The sequence below is a fragment of the Alosa pseudoharengus genome, unplaced genomic scaffold (genome assembly GCF_046254945.1).
Source record: "Alosa pseudoharengus isolate Yale_2024_CS ecotype anadromous, Long Island Sound unplaced genomic scaffold, YU_APseudo_1.1 YU_APseudo_1.1_scf_2, whole genome shotgun sequence".
Taxonomy (NCBI): domain Eukaryota; kingdom Metazoa; phylum Chordata; class Actinopteri; order Clupeiformes; family Clupeidae; genus Alosa; species Alosa pseudoharengus.
In genome coordinates, this window is record NW_027468663.1 from 54,660,569 (window position 1) to 54,680,971 (window position 20,403).

The 20,403-nt window shown below is 39.1% G+C and overlaps 1 protein-coding gene across 1 annotated transcript; it reads right to left on the bottom strand.

Moving 5' to 3' along the window:
* Positions 1–13,185: 13,185 nt before the first annotated feature.
* Positions 13,186–20,162, bottom strand: LOC143134841 (digestive cysteine proteinase 1-like). The gene is made up of 8 exons (XM_076295526.1): positions 20,054–20,162; positions 19,828–19,932; positions 17,738–17,880; positions 17,406–17,612; positions 15,807–15,998; positions 15,102–15,267; positions 14,115–14,220; positions 13,186–13,874 (listed from the first exon to the last, which is right to left on the bottom strand). The coding sequence occupies exons 2-8, from the start codon at positions 19,925–19,927 to the stop codon at positions 13,775–13,777; spliced, it is 1,014 nt and encodes a 337-aa protein (XP_076151641.1). The 5' UTR covers positions 19,928–19,932; positions 20,054–20,162; the 3' UTR covers positions 13,186–13,774.
* Between the last annotated feature and the right edge of the window lie 241 nt (positions 20,163–20,403).

The following is a 20,403-nucleotide window of genomic DNA, read 5'->3' on the forward strand; positions in this document are numbered from 1 at the left end:
ACAGTTACTGTATTGTTATTAATATATAACCATTGCACTGAACGGCCTTGCACTATATTTATATTTAATCTTAAACCTCAGTCTATACTGATATTGCAATATTCCCACCCTCCTTTCAACTGTATATTGCATCTTGCCTGTGTCTGTTGAGGTGTCCACGACTTGGCAACCTTGATAGGGACAATGCATTACCCTATACCACCCAGAGTGTCTTTTTATTCATTAGCAAATGTACATACTGTATTTATTCTTATACATAGCCATAATCTACTGCCCTTTATTCTACTGTCATTCTATTCTTACTAGGGCTGTCAAAATAACTGATTAATTTCGATTAATTAATTTGAGAAAAAATAACTGATTAAAAAAATTAGTGCAGATTAATCGATTCCATATGACCTTTGACCCCCGAGCCGTTCTAGTCTGTAACCATTAGACTGTAAAATGAAGGAGAGAGAAGAAAATGTGCTGCCTAGATCATTGATTGAAACATTTACTTTTAAAAAACGGCCTGATGGTGTTGGTAAAAATAAAGTGTTGAAAATAAAGTCCTCTGCAGTGTCTGCAGCAAGGAATTTGCATTTCACCGGAGTTCATCAACTCTATAGTCGCACATCAATGCAAAGAAATAATTGTTGCCATTGAGGGGAGTGTTAATTTATTTTTATTGTGTCCCCTAGGTTATATTTGTGGCCTGAAATGCCTTGTATGTGAAAAAAAAACTTATTCCCGAAGCACTTTTGAATTGATTTCCTCAGCATATTAGGTCATATCATAGATTATTATGGCCATTATTTGAACAGTGAAAATAATAATAAAAGAGTTTTTGACACTAAGCATTAATGTCACTAATGCTGATAATTCAATGATTCATTTGAATTTAAATATTTAAAATACTTTCACAGCAAAAATTATATATGCAATTAATTTGGATTAATTAATCACAGATTATGTAATTAATTAGATTATTTTTTTTATCGATTGACAGCCCTAATTCTTACTGTTCTGTTTTATTCTTTTTTATGTTTTTTTTATTTGCAAATGTACATACTGTATTTATTCTTCTACATAGTCATATTCTACTGTCCTTCATTCTACTGTCCTCCTATTCTTACTGTTCTGTTTTTATTCTTGCTGTTCTGTTTCTAGTTCTGTTTTCATTCTTACTGTTCTGTTTCTAGTTCTGTTTCTATTCTTACTGTTCTGTTTCTATTCTTACTGTTCTGTTTTTTACTGTTCTGTTTTTATTCTTACTGTTCTGTTTTTATTCTTTTATTCTTTTTATGGTTTTTATTTTTATTCTTATATGTTAAGTGTGTTGTACTTTGAGAGCAAAGATTAACCGGAGTCAAATTCCTTGTTTGTTTACGCAAACGTGGCCAATAAAGCTGATTCTGATTATTTGATTTAATGATTTAGTATAGGAAGAGGCGGTTCGGAAGAGGAAACACATGTGATCTCTGAGGCCATTGTTAACTGATGCATGCAATTATGTGGTGGGAAACCCAAACTCATCTGCATTTTAGAAGAAGTGGAGTCAACAGAAATCAGCTGAGAAATAGCTCAGTCAGTTCACACAAATCTACTTTTACCTTAACTACCTCATTTGTTTAAACGTTCAGAGTTTGTTCACATTTTTTGACTTACAGTAAAACCGAAAGTCCTCTCATTTGCAAAATTGTACGACTAGCCTACTATTTTGGTGGTCTGTGGTGGTCAGGCCCTTTTTTTATCAGACTCTTTTCTCCCTTTTTTAATGAACTATTTGCCTTGTAACTACTTGCCTCTGAGACGTATTAGTGGTGGTGGTTTGCTCCTTGGTGTAGCAGGTGGAGGAGGAGGCAGTAATAGTAGTAATAGTAATAGTAAGTAAGGTAAAAAAAGCCCCGAAGAATCCCAATAGGGGAAAGTTTAGAAAAAGACCTAAATATACCCTATTCATGCGCCTATACAGAATTTTTCTCACGTAAATAGGGGAAAAAAATTAACCTTCACATATCACCATGAAAATTACTGAGTTGATTACTTACATCAAGACAAACAAAAAATGTATTATAAGATTTTTGAAATTGTTTGTTAACATGGGCAAACAGGGCATAATGTAATTATGTATAGCTATGGTGACCCAAAACGAATTGCAACATTTGACAAACAAATTGTCCAAGGCATGGAGGAAGATAATACATGTCTTAACTGGTATTATATCTCATCTAGAGGGTACACTCTAAAAAATAATACACTGTCTCAACTTAAAAAAATTAAGGTAACAATTTGCATGGATCTTTTTAAGTAATTTCAACTTAGCTGTTTTTGAGTAAATATTGCGAGACTTATATAGTTAGACCAACTCAATTTGTTTAGCACAAGCAACTGAATTATATTGTGATCAAATTAATATAATTAAGTTGGTTCAACTTAATATAATTAAGTTGGTTCAACTTAATTAAGCTTTTAGAGGACAAATAAAATTAGGTTGATTGTGCTAAACTATTTGAGTTCTTCTAACTATAAAGGTCTCACAATATCTACTCAAAAACAGCGTAGTTGAAATTACTTAAAAAGATCCATGCAAATTGTTACCTTAATTTTTTTATGTTCTAGCAACTTATTTCACGTATGTCTGAATAAAAACACAAAGCAATTCCAATTCATTTGTTTATTATTAACGCAATGATAAAACATTTATGGCAATAACATTCTTAGTCTGACTAAGCATCAAAAAAAAAACATTACCTCATTTTGCACATTGTCCTTTGCAGAAAATGTAAGCACCTTTTTGCTTTTCTTAAAATAAAATAATAAAAGAAATCAGATTTGGAACACTCAATTCCAAGAGGCAGTGTTATTTATATGTGTATGAGCAAAAAAACTTTGATACATTTCCTGAGTAACATTTTTCAGATACATTACCTTTGGGCTAAATTTTTCTTTCAACTAAAGGAGCATATATAAAAAGGAACTTGTAAGGCAATATAACTTTTACTTTGTACCTTTTTGCTTTTCTTAAAATAAAATAATAATAATAACAATTTGAATTTGATTAATAAAACATTAAATTGCATGTCAACAGTGCAAGACTTCTGTACATTTTTTAGATACATTACCTTTGGGCTATAGCTTTCCGATCATTCAACTTACAGTATGGAAAAGGAACTTGTAAGGCAATGGAACTTTTACTTTGTACCTTTTTGCTTTTCTTAAAAAAAAAAAAATACAAATACAAAAAAAATACAGAATTTGATTAAAACATATTAAATTGCATGCCAACAGTGCAAGACTTCTGTATGAACAACAAAACTTGTCATATTATTGATACATTTTCTGAGGAACTCAATGACAGCAGTTTAATTCTTCACATTTTTAGCACAGCAGCTTATTTTTTAGAGACATTACCCTTGGGCTAGCTTTCAGACCATCCAGCTCAAGGAATATCTTTTGAAATACCTCAAAAGTATGCCTCAACTCCCTTGGATAGCTTAGGTTGAGCGAGTAGATCAGCCCCATTAGCAAAGCACAGGCTCTGGGTACATTCAGGTATGCAAGGACTTCGGTTCCCTCAATCACAATGTTTGCGCTAGATGGTGTGGCACTTCTTGCTATGACAATCTTCATCAGGTCGTTGGTAATGTCCCCATTATCCTAATCAGAAGCAAAGTAAGTGTTTTAAAGGAGAACTTCTCTGCTCCCTGGCACTGTGCAAATACTCAATCGGCTCCACCATGGAAAAATGCTCCTTGAAATACACTCTTCTTTTGTGGGATGTGGAAAAAGGTCCATTACTCCTTAGAGCTAATGTAATTGGGTTGCACTCGCATAGGTCTGTCACCATCTCTGAGATTACCAAATCATCAATGTCACAATTATGCTTCTTTAGAACATGACTGTAAAATCTCTTTTAAAATAGGACCTGAAGCTGATGAAGAAACAAAGTGCAATTCATTTACACACATTTGCGGTACATTGAATATACATTCCAATTTCAGCAGCAGGTGGGCTAGATTTTTCTCAATTAACTCAGGCAATTCTCCAATTTCTTCATCTATAAGATCACTCACTGCTTCCTGAGTATCTTCCTCAACAATAGGATCATCCCCTGCATTTGAGGGATTGACATAGCTCTGCAACAGTTCAGGCTTAAAGACGTCCAGTGAGTGTTTCCGCTCCTGTGAGAGGCATAAGTTCCATAAATGTTTGTTTTGAAAGAACAATTTTCAAAAACACATGGGACAGTTTCCTGTTTTTTTAAATGGTGGCTAATGTGCTCAAAGTATCCTCTTTCTGTGGAAATGGTGTTTAAAGAGCAACATGGACATTTAAAAGACAGTATTTCTGATCGTGTCACTAATGCACGTGTTGAATGATTTCTTGACAGATGTGTACGTAGGCTGCCCCATGTTTTAAATGAGCAACAACACTCCCAATAAAGGCAAGGGAGAAATTCTCCACCATGGCCATGTCTAAGTCTATAATGCTTTAAGAGATCAGTCTTTCTTGGTGTTTCAAATTTGTAAATTTTACAGATCCAATTCATTTTTTAAAGTAAAAATGTAGGCCTATTACTCAATTTATAGGTGATTCAGAGCTCTAATGCTTGCCACAGCTTTCCCAGCAAACAGTAGCCTAATATAACTTATTTTGCCATCATAATGTTGTCTTTTTTAATGTCATACTGTTCAAATTTAACAAAAACCCAGCAAGCTCAAAGAAAATGAGGCGGACACGTAACACGTGGACATACAAAGCAATGACACATGTCCGTTGCCTAACTATCGAACATTGTTAAATAAAATACAAAATAATAATAACCTTATGTATTGCTATGGATGACTCAAGCAAATGAAGGATGAACAAAATCTAAAATGTGGTTTGTAGGCAAGGATAGACACGGATTGACCGATTGATTCCTCAAACCTATGCACAGTAAAAAAAACTGGCCTAACCCAGTGGTTCCCAAACTTGTTTTCCCACGTTACACCACCTACTGTACATCCTGACTCGGCTCGCGCACCCCCACCATCCCCCCACATAAAACGTAACGCATTCTATGGCATGCATCATGTTTAATTAGCCTGAGCTAATAAATAAATAACAAATAATAAATAAATAACGAAATCAAAATTGTCAACTGGTCTATGACCTTGGAGAACATTATGAAGCACAAAAAAACAAAGAACATAGGCTTCAGATTAAAAAATAAAATAATTGTTATACCTCTCTCCGACACTGCCTTTTCATCTCCATACACAGTGGAAACTTGCGTACCACGTGAACTAGCTAACGTTAATGTTAAAATGTTAAATGCACGGTCATTCAGCCGCCACTGTGAAACAAAACTACAAAATTTGAAGACACCAGATAGCTAAAAAGTTACATTAGGCTACTAACTCCAAATTAGAGCGAGCTGCAGGTAACTTGGAAGACGCCAACTACCTAAAGGTCATATTTTCAAATGCTTCAGGTAGCTAACATGGAAGGCAGCTAGATAGCTAGCAGCTAGCTAAAATCCATCTTGTGTTGTTCAACTGTTCACATTAGCAAAAGGGCAAATTGTAACGTTACAATAATATGTAGTGTCATGTGACAACAATGTATAGCACTGTGTGCCGTATTTTGATAGCTGATGCTTGTAAAACAAAAATAAATGGGATAGCCTACTTCGCACGTACCTTTGATTTCGGATGTGCAGGATCCTGTTCCATCATTTCTGCTCAGGCGTGGACCGCGTGGTCTGGAAGGTTCTGACGTTCAGTCCAGTAGGCTACTCAGCTTTATAAGTTTGATCACGAGATCTACAAGTTTCACCAACTTAATAATTATCTGTTGTTAGGTGGAAGAAAGACTGTGTGTTGAAAATCCATATGTTAATAAGTTGAGACAGATTTTTTCTTTTTCAGTTTGACAAACTCCTTAAATTAAGTTGTCAACTCACCTATACATGTACAAGTAGCAAACTTAATTTTTTTTATGTCGAAAATGTTCTTCATTTTAAGTTTTATCTACTAACCTCTGAATCATTTTTTAGAGTGTATATTCTTATAGAAAATATATAGTTTATGGTGTTTAATTTGTTTTCCCTGGACAGTATAGGCCAAAATGTATCCACTTTACACTAGATTCGCCTTTACAGAATAGAGGGCAATGTATTGTGCATGGCATGGAGGAAGATGGGAAATGTCTTAAATGGTGTTATATCTCCTCTGGAGGGTATATGCTTTCAGAAAATATATAGTTTAGGGTGTTTAATTTGTTTCCCTTAATAGTGCAGGCCAAAATGTATCAGCTGTTCACTTGATTCGCCTATACAGAATAGAGGAGTATGTGTTATGCATGGTATGGAGGAAGATGGGACATAAGTTGATTGATGCTATATTTCATATACAGTGCATATACTTTTAGAATATGTATAGTTTTGACTGTTCTATGACTTTGGTAAAACCATGACCCATGCATAGGCATGCATTGTTAATTATTAATTTTAAACTATATTTATTAGTATAGCATTTTTGCCAGATGTCACAACAATAGAGTCACTTGGAGGCTAACTGCAGTTATCCCATCTGCACCCTTCTGTCGAATTAGGACATGATCATGTCCATCTTCAACTTTGCCTTCACAATTTTCCTGCATTCACTAACATAAACATACTGTGCTGTCCGATTATTGTTTTAGACAAAAATTGTGCAAAGTAAAGGGGCATCATACAGGCCCCTCTGATTGGACAGACAGTATATCAGTCAACCCCTGGGCAAGGGGTCAATTACTATAAGACTTGAAAAATGATGGACTGATACTTTAATGTGATATACTGTATGTTTCAACGACCTCTAAATCAGATTACGTAAACACCAAAACCAATTTCCTAGGCTGAATAATGCTTAACTATGTGTTTGTACAGATTACACATTGTGGAACACTTACATGCAAAAACACACTTGGCTCTATTTAAAGATTCAACAACCATTTCCATTGATTCAAAGGGCCACAATGTAAAAATAGACACCAATTTTGCAACAAACCAGTCTGAAATAAGCCAAAGAAATTCACTCTTTGAAAATAAAAGAATGTTCCTCAACAATGCAAGATTCTAAAATTCCATGTAAAGTTAGATGGGGTCAGATATTCTTTAGAATGTGTATTCTACAACATTCTAATTACAGTTTTGTCAGTATTTGCTGAAGAATAATGCATAAAACAACCCTCATTTTAACATATTTCCACCAACTGGATTTTCATGGTCTTTTACTATGGTGTAAAGATCACCAATTGAAATATAAAAATGTGAAAATAAATTCTGTTGCAATTAGTTTTGGGTCAGACCTTTGCCTGGACTATTAGCTCCGTTGTGGTATTTATACAAATTAACTATACGTAATTACATTATGCCCTGTTTGCCCATGTTAACAAACAATTTCAAAAAACATATAATACATTTTTTGTTTGTCTTGATGTAAGTAATCAACTCAGTAATTTTCATGGTGATATGTGAAGGTTAATTTTTTTCCTCTATTCACGTGAGAAAAATACTGAATGGGCGCATGAATAGGGTATATTTAGGTCTTTTTCTAAACTTTCCCCTATCGGGATTCTTTGGGGCTTTTTTTCCCTTACTCAGGACATATTGAGGATTCAAAATCAGTTAAGTTTGCTTGTGTTGCAATTTGTTCAACCTTGACCCCTATTTTGGCTTAAAATGACTGGACTATAAAACTGGTGACCGTTTGATATTTTGACTCACATGGTTTGGAGTCTGTACGAGAGGATCTAGTGCTCCAGGAATGTCTGTTTATGGTTAGTGGCCCTGTGTTGCTATGTGTAGAGCAACTGAATATTTCATACCAATCAAGTGATCCCATAGCCTGGCGAGCCAGACCCACATTAAAATGTAGGGTCTGGGCACTCACCGTTCGCAGTGCTCAGTCCGAGGGGCGGGATAATCAGTTGTATTTCAAATTCCCTCTGCACGCAATAGGACGCAATAGGATATTTGTTTTCAAGTAGCAGGGAATTTAAGCCAAACCGTTGCAACTCTGCCATCAATCATTATGTTAAGCCCACCAAACGACTCTATACACGATTTCAATGCCTGATTAAGTTTTGATTTCTGGAGCTCACAAGCCAACGGAGAGTTGCTAGACTAGCCCTGGCAGCAAATGTAATTTGCTGCCGCTAGGGGCGCGTCTAGATTTCTAGGCTAGTGATCCCAAATATTTCAGAGAAAGCCTGGAATATACAGTCCATTTCCATTCTATTCTACTCTACTCTATCACACAGATGTTCCATCACAACACAACACTTCATAGACTGTGATTACATTAAGAATACTGTAGTGTGTATTAAGACTGTGATTACATGGCCCCAGCAGCAGACATTCGAATGAGTTGATGGTCATATTCATAAGAGACCACTGCAAATTTGAATATGTACGGAGCCCCTAAGGGGACATGAGCAAAAAAAAATCTAAAGTTTAGTTTCATGTGCTCACGTGAAACTTTCATGAGCTCACCTGAAACTTTCATGTGCTCACGTGAAAGTTTCATGTGCGCACATGAAAGTTTCATGTGAAAAGGTTTTGCGTGCGCACACAAAACTTTCATGTACTCATGTGAAACTTTCATGTGCGCACGTGAAACTTTCATGTGCGCACATGAAAGTTTCACGTGCGCACATGAAAGTTTCAGGTGAGCACATGAAAGTTTCACGTGAGCACATGAAACTAAACTTTAGATTTTTTTTTACTCATGACCCCTTAGGGGCTCCGTAAATATGACCATCAACTCATTCAAATGTCACTCAGCAACCGTAGGACTGGGCTAGGCATAAGTGCTTGTCTTGCCCATTTGCCAAAGTAATGATAGGTCACTGAAGTAAGGATTATTTTCAGTCTTCAGGACTCATCTGCTAGCCTGGAAATATCCAGACTCTTTCACTAACTGAAGGAAAATGAAAATTGAGCGGAAGTACGTATAGGAGGGCGGAGCCAGGCTACTCATCTGCCATATCTGTATGGATAGGAGGGCGGAGCCAGTACATATAGGTGGGCGGGGCCATGCTACTCATCTGCCATATCTGTATGATTAGGAGGGCGGGGCCAGTACATATAGGAGGGCGGAGTCAGGTTACTCATCTGCAGTGTTGTGTGTAACGAGTTACAAAGTAACGAGTTATGCGTTACTACTGAAAATTTGGTAACGTAACGTAGTTCCTTTTTCATATCAGCACAACGTTACTTTTCCCAGGGACAGATTTGACAGCGACGTTGCTTTCTCAGCTGCGCGCTTGCGCAATAGGCACAAGCTCCACACGGCGGCCTACGTGACAGAGGCTGGTAGCATGAAGTGCAATTATAGCTCCACACGGTACGTGACAGAGGCTGGTGGCAATGAGGAGCAATCATAGCAAGCGAGACACAGCCAACGCTAACTTCTGAGGGATGGAGGTAGCCTATTGACATTACTTTGAACTCGTTGAAACTAAGGGGAGGAATGTGAGTGTGTGCGCCAAATTTCGGAGGAGCGCCTGTTTAATGAAAGAGTATATCATATATTTTGTGTTCACCTATATGCCCAAGATGTATCGAGGCTATGTTGATATTGTTTCATAGGGCTTTAGTGGTGGTGTTGAAGCCTATAAGCCCAATGTTTTCTTGTCAAGTGCTCTGTTTGTGGCATTTTTTATAATAAAGAGCACAAAAGAAATACCTGTTATGTCCTCCATAGTAGAACTTTATATAGGCCTACACATTTAGGAACAGATATTGGGTTCTGCAAAGTAACGAGTAACGTAAAAAGTTACTTTCCATAGAGGGTAACTAAGTAAAGTAACGGGTTACTTTTTTGAGAAGTAACGAGTAACGAGCAAACACTACTTTTTAAAAGTAACTTCCCCAACACTGCTCATCTGCCATATATGTACGTATAGGAGGGCGGAGCCAGGTTACTCATCTGCCATATCTGTATGGATAGGAGGGCGGGGCCAGTACATATAGGAGGGCGGAGTCAGGTTACTCATCTGCCATATCTGCTGTATGTATCTCTGTATGAAGAGGTGGGAAATTGTTTTCACTCTTTCACAAACTACAAGGTTGCTGCAAGGAGTTATCTAACGATGTGACTCTTGGGATCTTAGACACACAAATGAGAAAGCAGTTCTTGTATGTGTCAGGGAAAAGACTGAGGGCCAGATGTACGTACATTTGCGAACGTAGCATTATCAGCGGCATGGACACACCGCAGATTGCAAACGCTGTCAGACCCAAGTTTCCGTCGTATTTATCAATCGTTCAATCCTTAGTGTACATTGCCCCTTTCTCTGCCTTTCTCCGCCCATAAACGCAACGTCCACAACTGAATGGCAGCGCCTACATACAAGCGCAGTTGAATGAAGTTAACTGATGACAACATTAACAAGAATCAAACGTTTAGCGATCATGAAATAATACCATACATGATAAGATGTAGCCTAAACAAGCAGCGAGATAATGAAGATCAGTAGTTCTACTCAAACTACTTGTGCACGTAGGCTATGGAAGATTGGTCAAATCTTGCAAGTAGGAACGTTTTAAGTGAATGACGTGAAAGTTGAGGTTGCTTTTGGTAGTACAAATACTTTCACCACAAAAACTGGTGCTCTAAATAGTGATTCTGTTGTCTTTGAAAGGTTCTCTTATTGACGCAATTAACTACAATTTGGATTAACACCTGCTTTTACAAGACGGAAGTATTTAGGAGCAGAATAGACGTGCGCTTTCAGGAGCAGTCTTTGTACATACCGCGGAATACATAATTAGGCGCTCTTTACTCTTCCCCTCCCATCTTTTTACGCTAAACTCCCACTCTCCCCTGGATCCTCCCATGAATGCATATGCATGACATGACAAACGCAATCTGCCACTTTCAGCTCCCGCGACAGGCAGTTTGCGCTTTTACATCATTGTGTCCTGTTTGTACATACCTCGCAATGATTTTACACGCACATTGCGAAACAAATACGCCTGCCTATACGCCAAATGGCCCTGAGGTTCCAGGCCCATGGAGCCATAGCCACGCTGGGACCCATTAGTGGCGCTCCAGCGCCCCCTAGAGGTCCTATATTTCATGTTGTTTGTAAACACATAAGCACATGTCTCCGAGGCCTGTTAACCCTTCATCTGCCACCCATGCCACGTCTGCTGTACCACGTCCACTTGGGTTCCTGTCTTTCAAGCTGTTGAAGAAATGAATCCTTAAAAAAAAAAAAGTCTTACTTTCGATTGTGTAACCTAGCCTATGCAAGTGATGATTTGCTGACTCGCATCCTGTGCAGGAACTGCTAGTTCTGCATTGTTTGCCTTCTAAAAGCAATGTTTGACTTTAGCCCTCATGTCAATACTGTAAGTATTCCCTTAAAGGGGCTGTTATAATGTTGTCAAATTCACAACTCACATCAAGGTTGATTGAGATCAGGTAGCTTCAGACCCCCGTGTCTCACCCAATAAGGGCATCTGCCATCCTGCCGTCTCCCCAGACCAGGCCAGCCTCTGCCTCTCCTACTTCCCCTGAACCTGACACTGTACCTGGTCTACTCCATCCTGGATCCCCCTAACACTGTACCCAGTCTACTCCATGTTGAATACCCCTAACCTTGTGCCCAGTCCATGCTGAATACCCCCAACACTGCAATGAAAAGAGTAGCACTTGTACTCCACCCCAGTGGTCTACCCCAGTATTCTGCCCCAGTGCTCTACCCCAGTGTTCTGTCCCAGTGATCTACCCCAGTGTTCTACCCCAGTGCTCTATCACTGCTCCACCCCCAGTGCTCTAGGTTTGATTCTGATGAGGGCACGTTGTTTGTTTGCACTTCATAAATACTCCCTATACCCCAGTTTTGAGTAACCTGGTTATGCTAGGTGGAGTGCCCTGAAAGAAACCATGATACTGTTCCATGTGTACACCTTCTCCCGGTTTCTCATGCAAACGTGTGATTGTATGAGGAGCCGAGATAAGGTCTGTTAGTATAACTCTTTTGCTGGTAACCGAGATAAGGTCTGTTAATATAACTCTTTTGCTGGTAACCGAGATAAAGTCTGTTAGTATAACTCTTTTGCTGGTATCCGAGATAAGGTGTGTTAATATAACTCTTTTGCTGGTAACCGAGATACTAGTATTCATCATGTATGCAGGAATATTAATAACAGGGTTTCTCTGTGTTCATGTAAACACCATATCCCAAATATGATCAAAACCGGGATACTGAAGAACATGTAAGCGTAGTCATAGAAGAGTGTGACAGGAAGAGAGTAGGAGAGAGATGAGGTAGCATTGGGAAATGACCCGGGTCCCTGTGGGCTTGTGGACCCCAATGTGATGTGGGCATTGCTCATGTGGGCATGTGGACCCCAATGTGATGTGGGCATTGCTCATGTGGGCATGTGGACCCCAATGTGATGTGGGCATTGCTCATGTGGGCATGTGGACCCCAATGTGATGTGGCCATTGCTCCACCTCGCCTCCCCAAACTCTGTCATTTATCAGAAGACCTTACTGACACAAGACTTCCCAAACACCATTGCTGTTCTGTCCCTTACATCCTGGCCTGATGTCAACGGAGAAGCCATGAAATCCCTGTTTAATTAAAGGGCCCTGGGACATTACACACTCATAAATCAATTTGGATTTACCAATGATATTTAGATGACATTATGTTTATTCCACACAAGCAGTATGTAACGTAAACATGGCGTGACATGAGGATTCTGTTGAAATAATGCTTTTTGGCGAAAGAGGAAGCCACACAAAGAATAAGCACATGACAGTTGAGTTTGTGGTGTTGCCGTGTCATGTGAGGTTTTCAGAAGCCGTATGGAATTCATACGTATATGTCCATTCATTACGAAATGAACAAAAGTAATGGGCAGCTCTTCAGATGAAGACTTTCTTCAGATACCCATTTTAACTCATTCATTCATTTCACATCTCACTCACTCATTGCTCTATCGTAGCCTTTTTAAAAACAGTCTAGACAAACGTAGACATAGGCTGTCACACAAGGGCTGCCTCATCAAAGCAGGAAATTTGGAGGAGGATAAATGTGTATGATGCAAAGCAAAAGCTGACATATACACCTCATTGGATTATAGTGTGTGTTCTCCAGGCTACCAATGATCACATTTGTGTATATTGCATATTTTATTTATGACTTCAAAAAGTGTGTATTTGTGGACATTTTATTTCAGTAACAGTATCAAATCTACAACAATTATTGATTAATGTGGACACCCACAGTACCTCACACCATTCTTCATGTCTTAAAGACCCCCCCCCCCCCCCACACACACACAGGAAAAATAAATCTTCAAATAATCAAGCCAGTTCCCCATATGCAGAATATTTTGAAACTCCTCTTTTCATGTTTGCTTGAAGCTAAATCAAATTTGATAGATAAAAGCACAAACAATTGCAGCAATAATTGTTTTGTTTTTCTGTATTAGTATTACATGACCAGTGGACTAGGCATTGTGAGCTATAGTGTCTTCATATTTCTCTGTAGGAAAAACCGTAAGTGAAACCGAAACCCTGAGTTTGTCACATGAGATGATGAACTTCTTTAAACATGACCTCAACTTCCTGCATGCCCTATACATTCTCAGATCTATCCAAAGATACGCTTGAAAAAATAGCCTTAGAGTATATGTGGTGGAGGTAGAGGCATCTCCTGTTAATCAGATGTCTGGTCTTGTGATTAATGAACAAGTTAATAAATTCCAGAAATGTCCTCAATGTTATAAACCAACTCATCATCAGACTTGAGGGAAGAAACAATAAGAGGCAATGCCACATTGGTTGTCCAGATTTCTAGACATCTTGATGTAGCCATCTTCTCCCCAGGAAGTGCTCCAGCTAAACAAACAAAATTGAATATGTCAACAAGGTTATTAATATAAAACAGTGATTAGATGGCCTAATTTGAATTGATTCAAGTCTATTGTCCATCATGCTTCCATTTTTATGTATATAACTAAATAAAATATATATGCACGGCACACTAATGGCTTTGCACATCGGTCAGATTAGGGTCCAAGACGTCTCTACACAGTTCTGTGGGACTGGGTTGTGTTGATCAGTGTGGTTGCAGCCTACCTGTTCTTCACCAGCCAGTAGTCTTGGCCATCTTCAGTTCCATAACCCACCACCAGCATGGCATGGTTCAGCCTCGTTCTGCTGCAGGAAGGCTCATCATAGACACCTGTGCAAATCAGCTCATTAGGCAAGGCAGTCCTTTTAGGCAAGTCCTCCCACTCGGTTGGCAAAAGTTTGAACTAGCCAACTAGCTCCGCTGGTGTGAAAACGCATGGGACTCATGAGTTTTAGCGCTATTCTATTGCGTGCAGAGGGAATTTGAAAGACAACCGTTTATTCCGCCCCTCGGATTGAGCGCTGCCAATGGTGAGTTCCCAGACCCTACATCTTGATCTGGGTCTGGCTCGTCAGGCTAGGACAGGAGTGTGATTTGATTTGAATTGAATTTGGCTAATGTGCTCAAGCATCAACAACCTCACAGTAGAATTGCAAACTGTGCCTTTAAGTCTACAATGTAAATATACAAACTGTACCTTTAAGTCTACGGTGTAAATATACAAACTGTACCTTTAAGTCTACGATGTAAATATACAAACTTTACCTTTAAGGCTACGATGTAAATAATAATAATACGTTTATTTTATATAGCGCCTTTCTCAAACCCAAGGTCGCTTTACATAGTAGGAAGGCAGGGAAACACAATAACAAACAAACAAACAATACAACAGAGACAAAGGCAGGGAAACACAATAACAAACAAACAAAACAATACAACAAAGACAAGTTATCTGTATGGAACTATGTGTTGGGTGTGGAGGAGAAGTGATCATTAAACAGAAAGGTCTTGAGATGTGCTTTGAAGAAAGGAAGAGAAGGACAGGCACGAAGGGGTTGGGGGAGGGAGTTCCAGAGTTTGGGGGCCAAGGCACTGAAGGACCTGCCACCCATACAAACATTGTAAACATACAAACCGTACCTTTAAGTCTATGATGTAAACATATAAACTGTACCTTTAAGTCTACAATGTAAATATACAACAGGACCCACCAGACTGGTAGTTGCGGAAGTCGTTCTCAGCATCAATGGCCACAGACACGGGTCCCTCGTTGGCCACAGCTTCCTGCAGAGCGGACTCCTGTCCTGGAGGTTTCACCTCAGTGTAGCCTTTACAGGACGCACTGATAGCCGAGCGCTTGAAGCGACAGGTGTCATCCTGAGAGGCATTCATATTTGCCTTGTTAGCAGATGGCCCAGTCTACACAGTCTAAAACTAGCTGTGACAAAATAGCATTGCTTCATAATACTTTATTGCATTCTTTTGTAATATAGAAATAATAATAATAATAATAATAATAATAATAATAATAATAATAATAATAATACACATTATATTTCTGTATACACAGTAAAAATATGTTGTTCCCCTAGGCCTACTCCTACAGACAAAGTGTACTTCATGTGAAATACAGTAAATTACCTGTTTTGGGGAAGTGAACAGGTTGAGAGGTCTGTGAGAATGCACTATTTTGTGCTTTACTTTACCTTGCTTTAGGATTGGATTTAAGAGTTAGATCTGCAGCTGGCCAAAATATCACAACCATAAATAATACTGAACATCCAAATGAAGAGTGCATTATCTGTTATAGTACCTCTGCCTCGTAAGGATAATACTGAGCATCCAAATATAGTACCTCTGCCTCGTAAGGATAATACTGAGCATCCAAATGAAGAGTGCATTATCTATTATAGTACCTCTGCCTCGTAAGGATACGAGTCCTCAGTGTCCACTCCTCCGGTCTTGATGACGTACTCATAGGCCTTGTCTATGTAGCCTCCATTGCAGCCTTCGTTCCCATAGGACCTAGAGCAGTCCACTAGCTGCTGCTCGCTAAGAGAGGGGAGGCGTCCCTTATATATGCAGGTGTGGGACTCCAGCGCACCTGTCTGGATAAGAACAAACAAAAGACACATCGCTGCAAAACCACTCCATTCTTTACATACCTCAAGCGCATTTCCTCAAACTCTGTTCAGTGGCTCATGTGAAACAGCCATATGCTAGCAACACCATCACCATGGGGTAGATACCCAGGAAAACATATTTAAAGTCATGCAAAGCATCTGGTAATTTAGCAGAATTTAGCACTTTTATCCAAAACAACACAGACTCTCAGAAGTGGGTTCAAAACCAGGACGGACCCGGGTCGTGGTATTGAATGTCAGGTGACGACGACGTCACTGTTGTTCCACCACGGCAACTTACAGTTACATATTCTGATGGAAAAGTAAACCTGTACTGTAAAGCACTTTGGATAAAAATCACCTGCTATTATTCTACCTTATCTTTTATTACTTTTTTACTAATTTTGCCTTTGTTTTTGAATACAAATTATTCTTTATTTTTAAATGATTTTACCTTGTGTTTTATGTTTTCTTTTTATTATGATCTTTACCTTTTAACTATTCTTTGACTATATTGCCTTCCGTTTTAAAATTCCATATGTTATCTTAAAGGTCCAGTATGTAGGAAATAATGGAAAATAAACTGTAATCATTCCAAAAATGATCACCATATGTTGTCAGAGAGTAAGGAAGCACGATGAATTGAAGTAATGTCTTATTTGACAACATTACTCTAACCCGTAAAACCCCGCAAAACCCATGAAAAAAAATGAGTTACTGTACGGGGCGGAATCTCTTTATGTTTTGAACGATTAATTCTAGAATAGCGTAATAATAATGGGCTAGCGCGTCCTCCTATTTGGGTTGCCAAATTAGCAAAGACCAACTGTCAACAGCTGTCAGTTGTAGTCATGAATGCCTACGAGAGGCAGGCAAATTTCCAAAAATTAAAACAAGAAACAAATTAAGTGGAGGAGGAGGAGCTTCCTGAGATGGTGACGTCTTTGTCAAATGAAGAATATCAAGTCTGACGCAGAGCTGGCCATATTTCTCCACAACAGGTAGCCTAGGTTAAACTTCATCTGCATCGCTAACTTCAGCTAAATATGTTACGTTGGTTAGAGAGGTATTTTTTGTTTTCACTGTTTCCGTAATGGATTGGGTCATGGTTGGAGAAACGTTAAAGCAGCTGTAGGTCAACTAACGTTAGCTAAATCTTCATTACATCTGGCAACCCAGAAGAGGCTCGCGTCTGGTAGTCTTGAGAATGTTTCTATTTTGGCCTGCAGAATGTTCAGTAACAATCCTACAAATCGCACCTTTAATGCAGAGGAAGATTGGGAACCAAATAGAACTTTCAAGCATTGTTTTTGTTTTTATTGTTGAAAGGGTCTATAGAAATAAACTTGACTTGACTTGACTTGACTACTGTTTGTATGTCCGGTAACTTACGGTACTGAAGGCCCAACAGGATCCACACTGCTGAGTCTGGTCTTTGACAGGAGTCACACAACTCTTTGTCCTCCAGTCTACAGACTTAGGAAGCATAGCGCCCCCTTTCTGTTTGGAGGGTGTTCTACCAAGCTGAGCCATGGTTTTGGTCACATTGGAAAGGAGTGTGCTTCTGAGGAGGAGAGTGTTACGGTATTCATCGTTGTCCTGTTAAAGAAGAGGACCGTATACAGTGACGAAGCGTGGACTGACCAAGACCAGGTGTATTGGAAAGCTCCATAGTAGGCATGATTAGCATTTAACTTATTCTACAATTGATAAGCGAATCCTACCATGTCGGAGAAGTGGTTCATGCCCATGCGGTAGGTCTTGATGCCCTGGTCAGCCAGGATGTTGTGGGTCAGAACCCTGCGGCGGGTGGAGAGCCAGATGTCTTTGCGCCGGGTCTCCTCCTCAGGGGTCCTGTACACCTTACCTATCAGGTAAACACGAAGAGTGAAACATGCTTTATTCTCTGTAGTCTGTGTGGAGATTGATTGACAGATAGACAATTAGAGAGGTCAATGCAGGATATGTTTTGTGTACTTTATATTCAGAGAACGTGTGCTCATTTTACTAAATTATGTTTTCATTGTTATTTATGTAATATGAGCACACTATTTAGTAAAACGAGTGCACAATTTTACTTAATTGTGCACACAATCTAGTAAAATGAGATTATATATATTAAACAATTTAGCCCACAATTTAGTAAAATGTGTGCACATTCTCTCGATATACAAAATAATCTTGCAATGACTCCCCTCAGACTCTGTACAAAACAGAAAGGTTGTTGCCTCATCATTGAATGATGCGTCACATTGTCCACTTTTCTTGAAACTGCCAATGCTTCTGGTCAACATTTTCCTTTTTCTTCAGGAAGAAAGATTGGCTAACATGTAGTTGTGAGGAACAGCTCTGTTGATTCACTTGTGATAAAAACTCTTTTGATGGTTTAGTTGGCTGCCAAACACAGCTAACAAAAAGCAAAGTTGATATTCAGGCTCATTACAATAGAAATCAACCAAGGGGGCTTGCAGGCCGGGACTTTTGAGACCACTGGTGTAAAAAGACATCTAAACATTCAAATTACTAAACATGTAAAATGAAATGCTATAAACATAAAATAGATTTTTTAAAATATATCTCTAGTTGTGCAAACTAACATAAAATGTGTGGTATATACAGTAGAGTGTCAATAAAACTATTAGAAGATTCTAGAAGATTCAGACTAATAGAAGATTACCGGTATTCTCTGTATAAAGTTATTGCAGTGAGCAGGCAGTGGGCTGCAAGCAATGACAGTTATCAACCAATGAGGTGACTCAACTGATTACACTGACGTCATTTGGGTTAGGGGTAGGTGATGGAGAAGCTACTTAGAAAATGTAGTGAGCTAAGCTAAATGAAGCTTAAAGTATAAGTATAAGTATATATAATCTTTTGATCCCGTGAGGGAAATTTGGTCTCTGGATGTATCCCAATCCGTGATTTAGTGAAACACACTCAGCACACAGTGAACGCACAGTGAGGTGAAGCACACACTAATCCCGACGCAGTGAGCTGCCTGCTACAGCGGCGCTCGGGGAGCAGTGAGGGGTTAGGTGACTTGCTTAAGGGGACTTCAGCCGTTCCTAATGGTCGGGGTTCGAACTGGCAACCCTCCAGTTACAAGTCCAAAGCGCTAACCGGCTGCATCCATTTGCTTTTACGGACTTCTAATTTTCATAAGTACTTTTGCACTTTGGTGGAGACACTTTGCACTTTAGCTAATCACCTGCATCATGTGACAGGTACTCCCTCTAATGGGTATATATGCATGTGCATGTTCATCTTGTAAGTCTTTTTGAGTCCAGAACCTACTTTAACCTAAGGGGACTGGACCTCTTGCACAAATTTAGCTTGTAGCTTAGCGCACTACATTTTGCCCATCAGTACCCAAATAGCAAAATCAGATTGGCAGACAGCGGACCGCTGGTGGTATGCTGCCGGTGGCGTGCCACTTGTGGACCACTATCTCTTTAATTTTAACTTGTCATGAATATTAAGAAAATAGGCCTATATTAAATGTTTATTAAAATGATGTATGGAGTATAACTGAACAAATGAAAAAGATTTTAGACCAATAGTGGCAATATATTGGGCCATTTGTCTGCAACCCACCAGCGGACCACCAGAGAACCAATGAGCAAAATTCCAGCGGACCGCCAGCTATGCCCCCAGTTGACCGACAGTGGTCTGCCAGCCTCTTGCTATCTGGGTAATAGCAAGCAGTAGTTATTACCTAATGAGGTGATTAAACTGATTACACTTAAGTAATTTGTCACCTCCACTGATGTCATGATATAAAAAATATAAAACTGATTTATTTGAGTCCCCTCACCAAACTTGAGTTTCCATGCGTGGAACTCCAGGTCCTCCAGAGAGAGGCTGGCACAGCTCACCACTGCCAGAGAGGCAGCTGCTATTAGCAACAGCTTCATGCTGCCTACAGAAAAGAATCACTGGTTAATTCTCATATATGCGTTTGTGTGTGTGTGTGTGTGTGTGTGTGTGTGTGTGTGTGTGTGTGTGTGTGTTGTATGTTTGTGAAATTTGTAGCCTTTTACCTCTGAAGAATGAAGTCTTCGGTAAACGATGATGAGACAGATGAATTGATCAAAGAGACAACTCACGTCATCCTCTGACTGGAGACCAAGAGCTCAAAGAGGATCTTTAAACTTCTCTTTAGCATTAAAAGAGCCGTGTCCACATGACCACAGCTTTCACTTCTGTTTGGAAGATCCGACTGTACCTGTAAGGGCTGTGATAACTTTTATCCCCTCTTGTGGTTCTGTGTACATGCGCAGACATGTTGTGTTTTGGGAGAAGGTTTAGGGGTTGGAGATATCATCATTATGAATCATTAATTGTTATGTTCAAAACATGAATGTGTATTGTGTTGAAGTACATCGTAATA